Here is a 20,757-nt window from a genome sequence, read left to right on the forward strand (position 1 = left end):
ATGGATTTTGGCAAATGTATACATCCACTTATGTCCAGTCTAATCAAGATGTAGAACATTTCTATCAATATAACTGCCACGAGTTCTCCGCTGTCCTTTTCCCGTCTAACCAATCTCCCCTAACCATTATTCTGATTTCCTTCACCATAACTTCCCCCCGCCGTCCCAGAAGTTCATATAAATGGAACCATATAGCATGTGAGAAGATGCTATATGATGCTATATGGTCCTTTTACCCAAGAAGAATTAGTAAGCAATTGAGAGCTTTTGAGAGCGAAATTGGCACAATCTGATATTTATTTTAAATTATCTTCTTGGCTACTGTGTGAAGGATGATGAGTAGACAATAGTGTGCCCCTTAAGTATTCTTCTTCTTCCCATCTTCTTGGGGGATATACGGCTCGATAATATTCCTGGCCAGACCAGAATTTACAGGTCGACTTCAACTACGTAGAGCAAAGCTCGATTCAAGAGTTCCATTCAAGGCACTCGAACAGTTTCTGCCGTTCCCCGTTCCCCCGGCAGGTGGCGCCAGAGCCCAGTTCCTGGCCTGCCTCGCCGAGTCCGCGCGCTGCCTTGAGAGCCGGACGCCGCCGAACGCCGCCAGACGGCTCCCCGCGGCAATTTCTGCGCTAGTGGCTGCGCGCCCCCAGTGGTCCGGGTTTGCGCTGAAGTTGGGGAGCCGTGAGGATGCCCCCGTGGGTGTCGCGCCCCGGCCTCGGCCGCACCTTGGGCTGGCAAGCCACGTGTGCCCGCCTCCGATCCTCGGCAGAGGCGTCCTAGGCCAGGAGGAGCTGAAGTTCTGCGGCCCCGGCGTCCGCCCCGGGACGGTCCTTTCCGCTGCAACTTTCTCTGGATAGAGGGTGCGTGCGGGTGGATCCCGACAGGCGGCGCTTTGGGGAGGCTACCCACCCATGGGAAGAGGTGGCCCGTTGGGTTTAGAGCCAAGGAAAGGAGGGGGCGTCTGAACTAGGCTTTGGAGGGAAGTAATGGGAGGGGCGCGCGAGGCAGGTTGGAGAGCAGAGGGGACAGCCCGGACCGGCGCTGATTGTCAGGCAACAGACGGGAGTGGCATGGGGCAAGGAAAGTGAAGTACGTAAGCTTGTTTGGGTGGAGGGTTGCCTAGGGAAACGGAGCACTTGAGAGCCTCTTCTTTTCCCTCTCCAGCCTCCTCTTTGGTGCTGAAGTCACGACCCCATCGATTTCTCCTTCCTCCCACCCCTCCCGCTCTCCTGCAGCCTGAGGGAACCCGAGGCGCAAAGGGCTGAGAATGAGGCGATAGTGGAGGATGAAGACATAGCCTTGGAGCCCCGAGCACAATGAAACCGACGCCCTTGCTGCAGCTGGCGCTGCTTCTTGTCCTGCCCAGGAGCCTGAGGGGGAAAGGGTGTCCTTCTCCGCCCTGCAAATGCCACCAGGAGGACAACTTCAGAGTCACCTGCAAGGATATCCACCGCATCCCCAGCTTACCGCCCAGTACGCAGACCCTGTGAGTACCTGGGAGAGGAGAGGGGAGGACTCAGGGGCCAAAGTCAGCTGGAAAAGGTGGATGGAGTGCACAAAAAGAGCTTGAGAGGGTTGTGTGTGCGTGTGTGTGCGTGTGTGTGCGCGCGCGCGCGCAATGAGTAAAAACTCCATCGACCAAACGTGGGATTGCTGACGCTCGAGTTACTCATAACACAGAAAAAGTTAACGAAATTTTAGTACAAGATGAAAAGTGAGAGTTGTTCTTTCTAAAGAGCTGCTGTTCTGCACTTTGCCTACTCCCAGCCCTGGCTGAATCTTAATTTTACTTAAGATGTAAATAAGATTAATAGCAACTCAAAAACGGATCCCTTTGAGCTTATTTTGGGTGATGAAAATTGCAAAAAAAAGGGGGGGGTTCAACTTTTAATCTTTCTAGATGGGAAATTATCTTAGCAGGTCTCTTGGTTCATCAAACAGTTGACAAAAATTTAATCAGGGCTCTTTTAAAAATACAGTCGTCCCTCGGTATGCATGGGGGATTGGTTCCAGGACCCCTGTGTACACTAAAATCCGAGGATGCTCAAGTATAGCATTTGCATATCACCTATGCACATCCTCCTGTATACTTTAGATCATCTCTAAATTACTTATAATACCTAATACAATGTAAATGCTATGTAAATAGTTGCCAGTGTGGGGCAAATACAGGTTATGCTTTTTGGAACCTTCTGGAATTTTGTTCCCCCGAATATTTTCAATCCAGTGTTGGTTGAATCTGCAGATATGAAACCTGCCCAGATGGACGGTCAACTGAATATCCTTTATACTTTGTCTGGAACTCACTTTTTATGAAGTATCTGAGTTATTTACTCAAATGTGAGATACCCACTGATGTAGTGCATCCAAAAATCTCTTTTGGGTTTGGCATGGTAGAGGTATAAAGAGATGAAATTTCATAAAGTACATTTTTATCTGCATGTTAAATGTTACCAGATTAGAAACTTGCTGTTAAATGAGTTTTGTGCACATCTGTTCCTTAACAGACATTGAAATCAACGATTGAAAGGATAATTGTAAACAAGGGAAGAAGGCTTTCTTGGGTGATTAGAAATAGAACAGTAGGAAAGAATAGTAAGACAATCTGGTTTTACTATTTACTAACTGGTTAAACCCAGTTAAGGTACAAAAGCTCAGGTTATTAAAGAAAATGTAGGTAAGTGAAAAGCAATGGTGAAGTTGTATTTAAGATTTCCTCAAGAATTCAGCTCATAGGGATATTCAACAGTGGGTTATGAACATTTCGGACACAGGTGTGTATTTCTATGCTGCGATATCTCAGTTTCTTATCTCACCTGGGTCAATTAGTGCAAAAGCATCCAGTGAATAACATTCATTCTCGGGCTTCCCTGGTGGAGCAGTGGTTAAGAATCCACCTGCCAATACAGGGGACACGGGTTCGAGCCCTGTTCCGGGAAGATCCCACATGTTGCAGAGCAACTAAGCCTGTGCACCACAGCTACTGAGCCTGCGCTCTAGAACCCGCAAGCCACAGCTACTGAAGCCTGCATGCTTACAGCCTGTGCTCCACAACAAGAGAAGCCACCGCAGTGAGAAGCTCACACACCAGAACGAAGAGCAGCCCCCGCTTGCCACAACTAGAGAAAGCCTGCGTGCAGCAACGAAGGTCTCCATGCTGCCACTACAGAATAAAATACGTTCTTATCCTCTTGATTAAACCCCTTCATTGACTCCCCATGTCTCCCATGATAAAACTCTTTTGTACATTGACTCCCCATGTCTCCCATGATAAAACTCTTTTGTACAACCTACAAGATCCTTTAAGACCTAGTCCAGTCTTTCAAACCTCATGGCTCCTACTCTGTCACACTTTTCACTCCTACTGAACAGAATTTCTGGCACTTTTCCCAAAGTTCTTTGCTCTCACAACTAACTGCCTATGCCTTCCCTTCCACATTCTCTTCCCTCTGCCTAAAGTGACTTTTCCCTTTTCTTCATCTGGCTAATGCCTACTCCAAGGTCCAGATCAGGTGTCAACTCCTTCAGGAAGCCTCTCCTGGCCCATGACCCCTAGGCTGGGTGAGCTACCTTCTCCACAACATTCTGTGCATTCACCCTGTCCTAGTCCTTACACACAGCTTTTCTGTAACTTGATATTTCTTTGAGTGCCTGTCTAAGCAGGACGTGAGCTTCTCTAACACAGGGACCCTGTCATTCAACCCTGGACCTACTTTGATGCTCAAAAAAAAGCTTGTTAGGTGAATGAAAGAACAAACAAATATGCTGGTCTCAGATTGTCCGCTGTGTGTGGGAAGAAAGGAGGCCAGAGAAATCACGACTTCAGAGACTTCTTTAAAGGGAGCAGAACTTCAAGAGTCATTGAAGAGAAATGTGGCTCTGGCAGTGGAAGGGAAGTTGGAATCATTCTGTATATAGTTCCACCAAGTGATGAGGAGACAGGTAATGTCAGAGAAAGAGCAATGAAATCAGAGTCAGGATACACATCTCTCCCTCCCTCTCTCACTAACTGTGAAATTAGGTGAGATAATTTATGTGGCAGGACCCAAGTTTCCTTCAGGGTAAAAGGGAGGGTTCCATTAGGTTCTTTCTGATGCCTGTGATGCAGTGAGAATAGTCTGAAGGAAGCCACTGAATCACTGGATAAAGACAGTAGTGGGGAGAATCTGACCTTGAAAACAGGGGGAAGATGGGGAGAGGGAGGGCAGGAGGGGAGCTATTCTGAAGAATGAAGTTATCCTGAGATAGAGAAGAGAAAATTGGTGAAAAGTATAGATTAAAGAGCGTGCTAATTTGAACAATGACCACAGCCCTGGGCAAAAGTAGCAGAATGATTTTCAAATCTTTTGGGGGCAGTAGAACTCTTCTGTGAAAGGAAAGCTTATGAGAGAAGTCAAATATGTAAAGCGAACAATCATACTGTGTTTATTCCTGTTCTCAGTACTTTATACCACCTCACCCATTGAATCCTCACAAGATCCAATCGAGTAGACGATTGTATTACTCTCATTTTATAGATGAGAAAACTTAGGCACAACAGAAATGAAGCTATTTGCTCAATGTCACACAGCTTGTAAGTGGTACTGCCAGGATGTGAAATACTGCAGAGCTGCACCCTGAACCCCCTGCTTTCAGAAGAAAATGGGTCTCACCCTGCCAGCTCTTCCCCAGTATGGTCGTGAGGCTTTGGAGAAAAAAGTTTGAAAGCTAATGATGTCCAATGAGCCACAGATAACCTTGGGGGCTGTTGTCCCTAGAAATACGCAGTAACTCGGAAAATGGGAGGGTAAGAGGAAAATAAAACAAGGAAAGAAAGAAGGAGGGAAAGAAGAAATTGGGAGGGAGGATTGGGACGGAGGGAGGAAAAGAAAGACTACATCTATCGTACAAGGCCTTCCCTGCTGGAGCAAACCAGATCCTTGTCATTAAAAACCTGTTCCGAGCGGTAACCCCTTTTCCAAATACAGATGCTGTTTAACCACTGCCTAGCCATTTTACAAATTACTATGGTGCAATTTTCCCTAACCCTTACCTTCTATCCACATAGTATGGCGCTGAAAGGTAAAGAGACTGCCTCTTTCTTCACCACCCATACCCCTGTCGCATGGGCTGGGTGGGAGTTATACTGTTTATGGCTCCCACTGAAACAGTGGTTCTGAATCTTTTCTTCCACTTCCCCCCTCCAAATGGGCATGATACACTCTCTTTATAACAGTGGTTCTGACTAGGTGAGAAGTGAGGGAGAGCTAGTATCCCTACTCCCTGGTGGAACATTCTAGAATCTTTGATATACAAGTAGTCTGAAAAAATTGCTCCTTCCAATTGAGAATTACTGATTTAAGGGAACGTTAATGAAGCAAGAAGAATAAAATTTAAGTTTTCATGTATAATTATAGATCATATTACCTTAACACCAAGGATAACAAGATTGGCCCATCATTCTCATTCAGAGAGTTGCCATTTGCTACTTCTATGTATGAGACCATCCCTTCTCTGAATGAGGAGGTAGATGAGGTTAGACGGCTGTTCTGGATTTGTGTGGATTCTTCCTCAAGAAAGTGCTGCCTTACCTTGCCTTGTCCTTTTACCCACCTGCTTTTTGTTTTATGATGGTGACAATCATTGCCTCCACCCTCTCCATCCCCCGCCTTCCAGAGTCTAGGGCTTCAGTGAAGTAGTAGTTTGTCCATCACGCACTTGTGTGCCTTCAGAAATATTTCTGAAGTAGTTGTAGCTATTGTTTTTGGGTTCTGGATTTTGCTTCAGTTTTTAGTCATTTGCATTCTGTATCTGTGTCTCTAATTGATGGCCTGTCCTGGTGTCTTCTAAACTGAAGATGGTAACTCACCATCTTCAGGATTTTTGCCTTATCTGTGTTCTACCTGTGCTGTTATTTACTCATTATTTTTAGGTTGACTCACTTCTTTAACTAAAAGAAATCTGTTTAGAAGGCTTATATTGTGACTATAAATGGAAAATCAGCATGCCTTGCTCTAAATAGGAGGTAACTAGAAAACTAAATACAATTAAAACATAAATGTAGTTCTATTCTAGCTCTAGACTATTGTCTGTGAATGTTCTGAGCCTGAGGCTGCCTTCTCTTTGTTATAAAGGAAGTTTAATAAGTGTTCAAGAAATATCAAAGAGATATCAATCCACCAGTCCTTGGTGGTGTCAGAAGGACTGAAGGACAATGGAAAAGGGAATCAGTTTCTCACTGTGTGATTCAATATTATTTAATGCCATGTGGGCATTCCACCTAAAATAATCTCAAGTATCTCCAAATCACACCTGTTTTACACTTAGGGAAATGTGGATTAATTCTACATTTCGCAATTACTTCAGTTACAATTAGCGGTCATAACCCGAATAACATTTGGCTTCAACCTAAAGAGAAGCCCTCTGCTTCAGCACCCATATGCTGTCCAAACATGGACCAATACTTTGTGTCTTATAAAGGCAGCTTCACTTCACACTTCCAGGCTCCATGATTTATTCTCTGTTATTCTGTGTGAGTATGTGTGTGTGTATATCAGTCAAGGTTTTCATTGGTAAGTAACAGAAAACCCGCTGTGTCTAGATTAAGGAGAAAAGAAATATTTTGAAAGAATTACATATAATTTACAGAATCATTGTAGAACCAGGCTTTGAAAATAGGCCAAGGCCCACAGCAGGCAGGAAGTTGGAACCACCCCCAACCATCTGGCTGGGACAACTCCATGGACAATACCATGATCACAGCCACAGGACATCTGTGGTGCTGGGCACCCAGTTGTATAGCTGCTGGACTATCTGTGTGCTGCCATAAGTAATTTCTCAATTGTCCCTGCCTCTTTGAATCTCCAGCCAGAGAATGATATCCTATGTGAAAGCAACTGATTATCTGGTGTAGGTTACCTGCTGTGTCCTAGCTGCTGGGGGTAGGAAGAGGGAAGAGGTCTCCCTCTATCACTTTTGCTGTCAGCAGTAGGAGATTCAGAACAGTGTCCTTCTAATATTACACACAATGGGGAATTTCCCACCAAAGAGGGGCCATATGCCCTCCACATGGCTCATCACTTCTTTCATTCTACAAATGTTTATTAAGCACTGGCTATATTCCAGACACTGTGCTAAGCTATGGATTTGGTGGAGAATGTTGCCAACATGTCCCTGTCCTCAGGGATCTCACAGTCTAGTGTGGAAGCTGAATATTAATCCAATAATCCCATAAACATGTAATTAGAATTGTGTAAGTGTGCTGAGAGTATACTTGGTGGAAATGGGCGGGGGGGGGCTAGCTTTGACTGGGGTTCAAAGAAGGCTTTGAACTGTATCCTGAACCAGTAGAATTTGGGTATAAGCGTTTCATGGAGGGTGAGGAAACATTGTTCTAGGAGATGGAACTGCTCGTTTGAAGAACTTTGGAGAATTCTAACTTAAATGCAGAAGGGTTTGATTAATTCACTTGGGACAAAGATATTGATGGGCAACAAAATACGTACTACATACTTTCTTCATAATACAATACAGGTCAAAGTGAATTCTGATGTCAATGGGGGCAGCTTTTGTGTCCAAAGAAGGCTTTTGAGGGTAACTGGTTTTAAAAACAAATATTTGACTCATTAAAGTAATAAATGTAGGGCTTCCCTGGTGGCGCAGTGGTTGAGAGTCCGCCTGCTGATGCAGGGGACGCGGGTTCGTGCCCCGGTCCAGGAAGATCCCACATGCCACGGAGCGGCTGGGCCCGTGAGCCATGGCCGCTGAGCCTGAGTGTCCGGAGCCTGTGCTCCGCAATGGGAGAGGCCACAACAGTGAGAGGCCCGCGTACCGCAAAAAAAAAAAAAAAAATTTAACACTCCTGCTTTAAAACATTTTTTAATCCATAACACTTGTCACCTTCCAGTATCTAAGTAATTTGCTTGTTTTTATGTTTCTTGTTTACGTCTTTCTCCACAAGAATATAATCTCCACAAGGGCAAGATTTTTGCTTTGTTTGTTGTTGTTATTGTTTGTCTGTTTTGTTCAGTTATGTATCCCCAGTGTCCAGAAAAGGCCTGGTATGTAATCGATAGTCAGTGAGTATTTGTTTAATAGATGAACAAACGCATGAATGAATGTCTCCAGAGGCACTCTAATGTTATCCCATTGGGTTCTTTGCACCCTTCTATAATTCTTTTTCAAAGTCCTTTAGTTTTATTGCCCTGTTAAGACGGATGGAATTCTGCTTTGTTTCGTATTTTTCCTGGCTATCTGGAACACTAGTTCTTTAGATACTGAAGTGACATCCACATCTCTCATTGTTTGTTCATATTACAAAGATCTGTTGATGAAGATACTTTGAACTGCCACCCCCAAGACATTAACTACCCCAGTGCTTTCTAAACTTCCCACATCTAGGGCTCCTCAGCAAGAGGAAGTGGAGTAGGGCCCCTGGGATAGCTGGGACACTCAGAAGGAATCCAGGGCAAGCAGGACATTCCTTCAAAGTCTTTGGTTTATTTTTTAAATTTAACTTCCAAAAAATTACTAAAGTTTTAAATTCTTTTCCATCACGTATTTGTTTTTCATGTGGCTTCTTGTATACCTTCCTGGAGTTATTTCCTTGTACCTTCAGGTTAATGCATCCCTGTATTTGAATATCCCCGTCACTTGATCCACAGAAGTGCCTTGATGCACGGAATGGCAGGCACTGAAGGAGGCCAGTGAATAATTAGTTTGGGAAGCAGTGCTGTGTGTAAGAGCCCCATGATCAGACCAGCTCTGCAGAGGCCAAGCCTATTCAGTCCTGTTCTCAGACACCTGGGTCCAGAATGGCTGGTTATGTCACCTGTCCCTGGGTCTAAGTCTGTCTTCTTATATCAGCTCTGATAAAGTAGTAAACATAAAAAACAAATTCACACTACTTAAAATGTGTTGTGAAATGAGTGAACTTTACCTGAATTTATCAGTCAATTAATTGAAATAGCTTTTTCCCCTCCACAGCTGAGAAATTAAAATGATCTATTTGATTATTTTAATGTTTCTTGGTTGTACAAGGTATGTTTTTTACCCTTCAGGTTAAGATTTATTCCCAGAGAAAACCATAATTCAAAAAAACACATGCACACCAATGTTCATAGCAGCACTATTTACAAAAGCCAGGACGTGGAAGCAACCTAAATATCCATCAACAGAGGAATGGATAAAGAAGATGTGGTACATATATACAATGGAATATTACTCAGCCATAAAAAGGAACGAAATTGGGTCATTTGTAGAGACGTGGATGGACCTAGAGAGTGTCATACAGAGTGAACTAAGTCAGAAAGAGAAAAGCAAATATCATATAATAACGCATATATGTGGAATCTAGAAAAATGGTATAGATGATCTTATTTGCAAAGCAGAAGTAGAGGACAAATGTATGGATACCAAAGGGGAAAGGGGTGGGGTGGGAGGAATTGGGAGACTGGGATTGACACATATGCATTATTGATACTATGTATAAAATAGACAACTGATGGAAACATACTGTATAGCACAGGGAACTCTACCTGTTGCACTGTGGTAACCTAAATGGGAGTGAAGTCCAAAAGGGAGGGAATATCTATATGTGTATGGCTGATTCGTTTTGTTGTGCAGTGGAGGCTAACGCAACATTAGCCATACTCCAATAAAAATTTAAAAAAAAAAGATTTATTAACCAGAAGTTCATGGGCTTCCTAGGGGTCTGTGGTTGGCCTCCTGGAAATCTGTGATAATGTAAAAATTTGTATACAAGAACATTAGGGCATTGCTGAGAGAGTCTATAATTCTTCTCAGATTTTTTCAATGAAAATCTTCGGAGGTTTCTTGACCTCCAAAGAAATTCTGTTTTGGCATAATTTGGCATTTTTGTGTAACTGTAAGTATACATTTGGTATCACCTATAATTATTTTTATTATAAACATTTTAATTTTACTACAACGAATGCTAAAACATATATTTTAACAACAAAAAAAGTCTTGATCGTTGAATGTGATATATTTTCTCCTGAACACATTAGTATGGTTACTTTTCTATGCCTCACACTTAGCCTGTCCTTTGAATAGGCTTTTCACACAGAAGTTCACTGAATGTGGCTATTCTTCAAGCCAATAGTTTAAAAACAGATTTTGCAAGTGTCTAATGCCTCATGTCTGGCATTAACTCCTCCACACTGACCCTGTTTCCATTTTCACTGAAGCTGGTCAGTGTGGTTCATTACTCTTTAGCCCTTCATTCCTGCAATTAAAAAATCATTGAAGAAAATTTCAAGTATGGGCAAAATGGTCCCATTTGTTCAAAGCTACAAATTGGATTCTAAAGGGTTCCATTTAGATGTCAGACACTACTTACTTTGCTTCATTCTTGTATGAATCCTTAAGATCATTCAGGGTGTCCTGAAAATGTTCAAAACAGATTCTTTTCTTAAAATTACAGGGCAGGCATTTGTGATTTTTAAAGCATCTTATAAATAATACTCTCTTAACATAGTGACATGTAAATATGGCGTAGGTTTTGCACCATCACAATAGTCCAGAAATTCAAATATTTCATCATCATCTTAACTAAGCTCCCCACACCCCTTTTGCACCTTGGAAGAGCTCACTGTGTCCCAGTTTTTCTTTCAAAAACACAATCTCTGTATTTATATGATACATGAAGCTCTTGGTTTATATTTGGCAAGCATTAGCTTACTTTTACCCACACCCGTGTGTTATCGTAATTACTCAACTCCAGTTAGAGGACTGAAATTGTCTCTTCTTATTGCCAGGTCACTTTATATTTTGTTATTTCAATCTTTTTGTGAGCTGGGAAACTAGAAGGCTAACTTTGGGTGAAGGATGTGGACTTGAGAATAAATAGGTTCTAAAAGGAGGGTGTCAGTGAGGGGCTTTTCTGTGACGAGTCCTTAGTGGGCTGGGTGACTGCTCTGTTTCCTTCTCAACACCTTTTTCAATTATTTCTGGCTTCATGACCATGGTCCAGAGATTTGAGATGACCAGAAATCTTACCTCTAGATAGATGGCATTTTGTTCTAGTTAGTTATTCTTCCTTCCTTTCTTCTTTCTTTTTTCAATAAATATTCATTGATCACCTATTAAATGTAAATACCATTCTAGGCATTGGAGATATATAATAAATGACCTCCTTGACCTTACATTCTAGCAGGGGAAACAGCCACCGAAAATAAATTAATAAATAAATAAGGAAAACACATAGAATGTGATAAGTATAATGGAGAAGAATAAAGGAAGTGGGAGAAGGAATGCTGGAAGTTGCATTTTAAATGGTCAGAGAAGACCCCACTGAGAAGGTGACATTTGGATAAAGACCTGAAGGATATAAAAAAACTAAGCCAGGCTGGTGTCTGGGTGGGGGGTGATTCTGAGTAAATGCAAAGACCCAGAGTTGGGGGGACAGGAGAAGAACACGCATAATATGTTTAAGAAGTAACAAGAGAGAAATGTAGCTGGAGCAGAAAGAGCTGTTGGAAATGACATCAGAGAAGTTATAGATCATGTTTACTTTATAGATCATTATAAGGTATTTGTGTGTGTGTGTGTGTGTGTGTGTGTAAAAATAAATAAATATTTATTTGTTTTCTGAATGAGATAAGCTAGTAAGGATTTTTTTTGGCAATTTGATGAATTTTTTAAATTAGTTAATAAAGCCAAAAATATTCAGTCAATTATATTTAAGTACTCTCTGTAGGCTCTGTGGTGTTATAATTAGTTTGTTTGGTCCTATTATGTTGTTTTTTAAAACAGTAACGGTTCAATACTTTTAATTTCTTTTTTATATTCAATTTATACCAAGTAATGAAAACAGACAGTGGCCAAATAGTGGCTTTATTACTTACAGGGAAACCACTTTGTCCCATGATGAGAAAACCCATCTTATCAGTCCTGTTCAATGATTTAATCAATGTTCTGATGGGCAAAGTAATATGTACTAACTGCATGAAATGTTGCAAGTTACTACACTCTCATAATCAGTGTCTCCATATTCCCACTTATTTTTACTGAATTAACTAATCAATTCCACAAATATTGTGTATTTTATGACAGCTACTCTTCTAAACATTAGAATATAAAATTGAACAATAACATCAACTTACAAATCTACAGCTTCATGTTGCATATATTTGCTTAAATTATGCAAAATACAGAATGTTAGAAGATGATACAGAATACTGAAAAAAAAGAATAAATTAAGGGTGGCCAGAAGTTCTGGGGTTAGGGCATCTAATTTAGAATTTGATCATCAAGGAAGACGTCACTCAGTAGGGTATAACTCAGCAAATATCTGATCTGGAGGAAAGCATTCCAGGCATCAGAAATGAGTGCCAAGGCCTGAGATGGAAATATCGCTAGTAAGGATTTTTAATCACCCCTCCACAAGAAAAATCGCATGAAAATAAAATACCCCGCATAGGTCAGGGTGTTAACTCACCAACCTTCTGGGTTTCTTATGCATGGATGATAAAAGAGTTTCCAGATATTAACAGAAAAGCCCCGGGGTGGAAGGTGAGAGGAGCATGATGCAGGGCTGAGATGCAGCACTGTCAGGGTGGACCTGGGTGAAGCCAGCTGGCTTCCGCATGAACCGGTGGCTGCGGAATGGCTAGAATAGGAGACACCTAAGGCTGAGAGGATCTCAAGTGAGGTATAAGAGATCTCCAATGTAGTTCACTCTTTGCACCACTCAGAATCTGCCCAAGATTTCCATTATATCCTTCTCCCATACGAAAATACATGATCTGCAGTTTTGTACGAATGATATGCCCTTACTTCTTTCCTGAGAGAGAGGAGGATACAAGTCCAATCTGCCACTCCCTTCAAGATGCAGTCTTTGCAAAGACATAATGCAGGAGAGTTTCTGACATGAGCTAAAGTCTTCTCTGTTGTGTTTGATCCCAAGTTTGTAATTGACAGTTATCATCTCTCTGCAACTCCAATTCTAGATTTCTTTCTCCTTCGGACAGCACTTTGACTGGCTGGGGTGATTGCCTAGTGGTAGGACCCAGACTTGCACCTGAAAGTGTTCTAAACCCTTAGTTGCCTTGCCCTTTTCAACTATAGTCGCCCCATTTTCTCATTCACCATTATCACTGGCCACAGAAGAACCAAGGTATGTCCCAGTGAAATTCCTGGGTTCTAGACATACTCCTTGCAGCTGCTAATGTGTAGCAGCCACACCAGCTTCTCCTGGTTCTATTATTCCCATCAGTAAAGAAACTCCTTTATTTTCCTATTCACCCACTGGTACAAGGAGCCCAAATGACCAGGTGGTTATTATAGCATCAGGCCCCCTGTGTTTTACTTTGTGGAAGTTATCTGTCCATCCAGGAACTAGGACCTCTAATCTGGCAGGAATTGAGAAGTTCAAGTTCTGGAAGTAGGTCACTGTGGTAATGGTGAGAAGGGCCAATCCTACCAACTCCCCTAGGTACTCAGACCGAAGTATTCTAGCTGTAAAGAACATAATAGCATACAATGGCTATTGGTTCAGTGTGTATACTTCATTAGATCAGATCCCCAACCCTGCAGGACTTAGTCTCCAAGTTGGAACCTTAGCTGAGCCTTTAACGGGTTAGTCCCTCATTTTATTAGGCAGTCTGCTTCTGCACGATGAGGTACATGGTAGGACTAGTGGATATGGTGGTCATGCACCCTTTGTTGTGCCTTCTCTGTCATGAAATGTGTCTCTTGGTTGAGTGTTGTATTGCACTGTTGCACAAGTTGCTTGTTGCGGTATTGTGCAGGATTTCCTACTGGTAGATCAAGCATTTTATAAGCCCTTGAATAGTGGTTCTGGTGGATGTGTTGAGGTCAGGGAAGGCAAACCGAAATCTAAAGTAAAAATTCTTTTTAAAATGAATCACTATTTTCTACAGGGTGGAAAGAGTCCAGTGTAACCAAACTGCCACCAAATGGCTGGCTGTTTTCTGGGGAAATTTATCTTATCAAGGTTGCAGCATAGGGTTCTGCTGTTGGCAGGTTGGGATTTTACAGAGGCAGTATCTTGACTAGCTTTGATGAAAAGGAGCCCATGTTTGGCTTCAGTCCCTGTCACCATGCCCATTTCATTCATGTTCACTGCACCATAGAATGGGTCATCTTGTCCACCTGGTTGTTGAACATCACCTGTAGGGTGGCATTGTAGAAATTTCCTTAGGGTGATCCAGCCTCCCTTTCAATCAATAGACTCCTGGTCTCAGAGATATTAAAGTTTTTTTTCCAAAAATGTGCATCTTAAATTAATGAAATAGGGTATCTCTTATCTCTTGATGTAGGTCAAGCAGTATTAGAGTGAAGAATTTGCCATAACAGTAATTTTTAGGGTTAAATTAATGCCTTGATGCCAGAAAACTTGAGTTTCGAAAACATCTAGTTCTTCAGAGTGTTTGGATTTCTGAAAATTGCCATGATTTTTATCTACTATGGTTTATTAATCCAAATTACTTTTATTACATCATAACAGTTTGAGCAATAATAGGAATTAAATGAGTTCTGTGTACTGCCTTAAAAAGCCTATCACTGTTACGTTATTTTCTTTTGTTGAATTATGTTCTGTGTGTGAACTCTGTGTCCAGCCCCATGCTATGTGTTTTCACATACGATATTTCACTTAGGACTCATGGTAGCTCTGTGAGGTAGATGTTTGACTCAAATGAGGAATCTGAGACCTAGAAATGTCATCTCTCTTGTCTTTTATGTCACAACGAGTTTAAGTGAAAGGGTATTCGAACTCGGGTGTCCTAACTCTAAATTCAAGGCTCTCTCTACTATTCTGTAGTTCTCTTCCTAAATAACTCCCCACCGCCCTCTCTTAATTGATGTGAAATTCATACAGTGCACCACTGAGTAGTATTTAGTACATTCATTGTGTTGTACAGCCATCACCTCTAGTTCCAAACTCTTTTCATCATCTCTAACGGAGATCCTGTACTGATTAAGCAGTCTCTCCCCATTCCCCCTCTCCACATAGCCCCTAGCAACCATTAATCTGCTTTCTGTCTCTATGGATTTACCTTTTCTAGACATTTTATATAAATGGAATCATACATACGTGACCTTTGTGTCTGGCTTCTTTTACTTCATGTTTTCACATTTCATCCACGTTGTAGGGATAGAAAGAATGTGGGTGATCAGACGAGTGGCACAGTGCAAAAGGAGATGTAAAAGGCCATGCTTTGTTTACTTTCAAGATTTTTCATACAGGTTCATTTCTAACACACCAGTATAAAAAGGACCCCCACTCCTTGTCTAAACACCTTACACCTTAGATATAATAATCTGAACACCAAAAATGTCCATACTTATTCTCAGAGGCTTAGAGCTACAAAATGACTTTCCCATGTCAAAAGGTTTTAAGAATACCCATCTTGTGAGGGAGAGTGTTTCTAGCCAGTTGGCTGAGGAACACCACGTTCTTATCCCTTCTGGATCCCACAGCAATCTTAGTCAACACTTCTACAAAAAGGTGACTTAATAGCAATGCATGAGCCATTATCCATAACTCTTACCCTTTTAAGAGCCAATATTTATGCAAAGGACTTCCCTTTGTTATAGGGAAGCTACAGAACTCAAACAGTATCCCATTTGTAATGGTGTTTCTTTTAATAATACTTTCCATCTCCGTTAAAAATTTTTAACCAATATGCCAATAAAGAAAATTTGCTAAGAATAAGAAAAGTTTAAATGAGAGAAGTAGATTATTCTTCCCCTTATGTTTACCAGAGTTTACTTCTCAGCTATTTCTTCCCAACCTGCTCTGGACTTGGAGGCAGAAGCTGTATGGTCAAATCCTAGCTTTCCATCAACTCACTGTGTGGAAGACTCTATTTGCTCAACTCACAGGATGAACAAGCTAGTAAGTTGTGCTATACCCACATCATGGAGTGGTTATGAGGATCACGTGAGGTTATGCTAGTAGCATGTACGTGAAATACCTGATAAACCAGAATAAAGCCTTGATCACTGGTTAACTATTATCACTAATGCAGTAGTGGGTCTGAGAGCCTGTGAGATATGGCCTGATTTAACCCTTGATGTGGGTATTATATTGCCTCGGGGAGGTCAAGCTTCCATGCAGGGACCATTCAGCAGCTGTTTGGCTTGAGGGTTGTACAGCTTTATTAAGAAGAGCAAACACTTGTCCACTGTGCAAAAGGGACAGTTTAAAGATTTACAAGATTTCTTATCTTCTTCCCGAGATATTCATGCCCGAGGAGTTACTGTTAGTAGGGTAAAGTGACCGAAATTCTAGCTGGGAGGGTCTCTGTCCCAATAAGGCCCATAAATCTCTAGGAAGGGTTTATCTGTTCTGTGTCAGAGTTTGGCTGAAAGGCTTGTTAGTATTTCCAAACTCTCCAGATGCCCCTATTTAATGCTTGGCTGGCCTTCTTATGTAGCATAACCAAGTTGCCATTTCAAAACCATCCTCAATCCCTGGAATCTAAAACAACAAAGCCAGAAGCTCTGAAATGTGCTCTACAAAGCATGAAAAATCCATTAAGGTTCTGTCTGATTCAGTTCTGTGTGACAATAGGAGTTCTAATGTATTTATGAAGAATTCCTTCTACTCTTAAGAAACCGGGCACTTTACAGAAAGTATGTTATCTCATGACCAAAAAAAAAAAAAATAGAGTGACTTGGAGGGGCTATGCTTTCTTTTTATATTATATCCAATGTCTTCAGTTTCAATAGCAGCAAAGTACAGAGGGAAATATTGTGGTTAAAGCCATGTCAGCTAAAAGTTATAGTGAAGAGTAGAGGATGGAAGTTTCTGGAGCAATAAGTAAATGATTATATGACTAGGAGCAATAAGTAAATGATTATATGACTATGTGACAGGGCTCTATATAGTAAGAGTGGTAAATAGAAATGGAGGTCATAAATCAGGAGACCTTCAATAAGTCATGAACATTTTAGCAAGGCACTTAATCTTTCTGTGTCTCACTTTTTGTATTTGTTAAATGAACACCAAGGAATGGCTCTGTCCTACCTCAGAGAACTGATGGGTAGACCAGGGAAGTAACTGTTCAAGTGTAGAAGGTGCTATTCATTATTCAAGGACAATCCTTCTCATTCAGCAGAGTAAGAATATGGGGGGTTATGCTTTATCAAATATTTTGGGGAACACAGATGTATCACATAGGGATCTTGAGGGAATTAGACTGTAAAAACAAAGCAACAACAGCTAAATACTTAATTTAAAAGCATCCGCATCCGCATCCATCCTTTCCTCCTCCACTCTTACAATAATGGAAGAGGAATCTCTCCACCTGTGTCCACGCTCCCTGGTCTCTTCACCCTAGACTTTTTTTCCTCTCTCTTTCTCTCCCAGATCCTTTCCACTGCTCTCCAAACACACTCAAGTCTCTATCTTATTAAAAAATCTCTCTATAGTTCTCACATCTTAGTCCATCTACCACTCCTACTTCCCTGCCTTCCTCCCTTCACAGCTAAATATTCATAAAGAATTTTCTCAAGTTGCTCTCTTGATGTTTTTACTTCCTATTCATTCTTTAGCTTAGGGAAATCTGGCTTCTGCCCCCACCACTCAATTGAAAAATCTCTTTTCCTAAGTGACTAACAATCTATGTTGCAAAATTCAGTGGACATTTTTAGAAACTTTCCTGGATTGAACCTTTGGTAGCAGTGATGACCATCTCCCTTGGATTCCTCCACTTTACACTCTGATCGCCTGGTGCCTCGAAGTGGCTCTCTGATCATCATCTAAGGTAGGGCTGCTATCGCACAATGAGGGCAGATACTGAGATACTGAGCCAGTTAGGAATGTCAGCTGCACCCCTACAGCTTAATAGCAAATGCTTTCTTTTTTTTTTTTTTTTTGCGGTAAGCGGGCCTCTCACTGTTGTGGCCTCTCCCGTTGCGGAGCACAGGCTCCGGACGCACAGGCTCAGCGGCCATGGCTCACGGGCGCAGCCACTCCGCGGCATGTGGGATCTTCCCGGACCGGGGCACGAACCCGTGTCCCCTGCATCAGCAGGCAGACTCTCAACTACTGCGCCACCAGGGAAGCCCGCAAATGCTTTCTTGAACGGAGTGCTCACCTCCACAACTGGATCTCTGATGGTCTCAGGATCACAATTGGTATTTATCATCTCACTCTTCCACTGTCCATTCTAAATTCCCCTCACACTCAGCTTTCACCTCAGCTGGTCTTGATGACGGATCTAGTTGTCTGATCCAAGCTGTCATTCCTGAGGGGTTTGAGGCCATAATAACTCTACCCTTCTCAGGTCAACGTTGCTGTCCGTGTCCATTTTAGTCATAATGGAACAAGTACTTCAATATGCCCAAATGGATCAGCTGAATTCCACACATATTCCCTTCTGCTCTCATTGTGGAACAGCAGCCCTACCCCTTCCTGCTGATCAGGATCACTTACTCTTGCCAAGATATTAACTCCTCCTTTAGTCTGCTGATTCCCTGGACATAAGGAGTCCAAAATGCCTAGGTAGCAGTCATAGTTTAAAGTTCCCTGCAGAGCCTAGAATTGTAGGGATGGGAAACACAAAGATCCTTAGTGGGTCATTGGATATAAAGCAACTGAGGCTACTCCTGCTTCGGCTGCTTGGTTCCCAGGCCGATTTTTCTTCCTAATAGATCAAACATCCAAATAGAGGTTTGTGATTCAATGTGTAACCTGCATAATGGTACCCCATCACGGTGGAATATTGCCTACAAGTTGTGCCTTTTGCAGGCTATTCCATTGCTCAGTAAAATCAATTGCTTCCGGATTATATGGTACTTGATATGACCAGTGGATCTCCTGATATGGACTCACCTCCCTATCTCCTTCTCTGTGAAGTAGGTCTCATCGTCAGATGCTCTATTATATGAGATTCTATGCCTGTGGATCAGACACTTTGAAATCTCTTGAATAGTGGTGCTGGTTGAGGCTCTAGAGGCAGGAAAGGTGAACAGTTACTGATAATGTCTACTATTATGACAATAAACCACTGGCCCTTCTAGGAAGAAAGGTCTCAATGTGGTCAAATTGTCACCAAGCAGCCATGTGGTGCTATCAAGTAATAATGCCACATTGATTTCTGTTGCCAACTAGCTGGACTTTCAATGGTGATAGTGGCCAGGTCAGCCTTGATAAGTGGGGTGGAGGGGGGCGGGGGGGTGTCTATGGTATTGGCGTGTAGTCTCCACTCTGTTAACGTTCCATTTATGCTAGTTCTGGGGTGGCCAATGATGAAGGCTGGCTACTGATCAATGATCAATCATTGATCATTGATCAATTGATCAAGTGATTTTGTCTTGGTTATTTCAGTGTTTCTTCTATGGTAGCTGCTTTCTGACAGTCATTAATATACGATACAAAGGTCTTCGCATTTTACATCCTTTCTCATATATTCACTCATTCTCCTCCATCTAGCCCAAACATTTTTCCCTTCAACCTTCTCATCTTTGTCTTTTCCTTTTCTTTTCCTTTCTTTTTTTCTTTTCTTTTTCTTTCTTTTCTTTTCCTTTCCTTTCTTTTCTTTTCCTTTCCTTTTTTCCTTTCTTTTCTTTTCCTTTCTTTTCTTTTCCTTTCCTTTCCTTTTTCTTTTCTTCCCCCTCCCCTCCCCTCTCCTCTTCTTTTCCTTTCTTTTCCTTTTTCTTTTTCCCCCTGCATCCTGAACATCTTTGATTTTCTTTCACCTGAGGTCTTCTCTTCACCTTCCTTCTTTTGCACACAGCGTCAGCACTTATCTTATGGAGCCTGGCCCAGGTGCCACCACATGGGGTGTGGGGCTGGGATTGCCCCGCGGTAGGGCTCACAGAGTGCCCGGGGGGTAAGGGCGGGGGTTAGCCTGGAGGAGAGTGCTGAATGCTGCAGAAGTGAGTGGTGCTTGGCAGCAGGAACTGACAGAGGCTCAAGGGTGCTGCATCTGTTTCAGGCAGTGAATAACCTCAGACTTCCGGTAGCTGAAGACTGTGGACTGTCGCTGCCCAGCTGCTTTTTCTAGTCTTTTTCTTCCCAGGCCCCTGACCAGATGGCCAAACCATTTGTTCACAAATCCATATCTATTTTTTATATCTGAACACTTTTCCATGAATTGAACCCATTAGGAAGATTTTCCCTTGCTGCTGTCTTTCAAGGCCACTTCCACTTGCAGCTGATGTCCATTTTGGGTGGACATAGCGAACCAACATCTACACATCAGCAAATGATCCATTGACCAAGATCTGGCTTTTTGTTTTTCCTTTAGCTTCTCATATGGGACCTCATACAGCCATAGGTGTGAACAAGGAAGGGACTGTGCTGCAGTCTTAGTAGGTGACTTGAGCGTCTGGGTTACCTGTTCAGACAGTTTACTCATGCTTTGTAGTCCTGCTCAGGTTTGATCTTGGATGTACCACTTTCCATCTCATTAATTGCTGCTGAGTCCGCCAGATACTATGACTTAGCCAGTCCTATAGAATTCAGCTCATGATGGGCAGTTTAGGATGCGTGGCCTCTTGGTTTCCAGGGTCCAGTGTTCAGTCTCATTTGGCTGAGAGCCCAGTAGCTTACCAAGAGCTGTTTTTCTGTACTGCAGATGGTGCGGCCTTGCTCTAGAACTCCAGGGGACTGCATTATGGTTCTTTTGTGAGGGCTAACCATAAAGTCCACGCCACACTATCTCTTTTTCCAGTATTAACACCTCCAACACAATAGGGTCTACCAGGTCATATGACCCAGCTGCCTGCGCTACAACCTAGTGTGCAGAGTCCTGCTCAGTAACTACCCCAAGCTAGCAG

At 42.3% G+C, this 20,757-nt stretch overlaps 1 protein-coding gene across 2 annotated transcripts in view; it reads left to right on the forward strand.

Moving 5' to 3' along the window:
* The first annotated feature begins 603 nt into the window (after positions 1 to 603).
* TSHR (thyroid stimulating hormone receptor) overlaps positions 604 to 20,757 on the forward strand; it is a 154,409-nt gene continuing 134,255 nt past the window's right edge. For both annotated transcript variants that reach the window (XM_081228383.1, XM_081228384.1), the window contains exons 1-2: positions 604 to 863; positions 1,168 to 1,489. In XM_081228383.1, coding sequence (XP_081084509.1) covers positions 1,320 to 1,489 — 170 coding nt within the window. In that variant the 5' untranslated portion in view covers positions 604 to 863; positions 1,168 to 1,319. The remainder of the gene's footprint in view (positions 864 to 1,167; positions 1,490 to 20,757) is intronic.

This window comes from Mesoplodon bidens, assembly GCF_964165515.1.
Source record: "Mesoplodon bidens genome assembly, chromosome: 3".
In the NCBI taxonomy this organism is placed as follows: Eukaryota; Metazoa; Chordata; class Mammalia; order Artiodactyla; family Ziphiidae; genus Mesoplodon; species Mesoplodon bidens.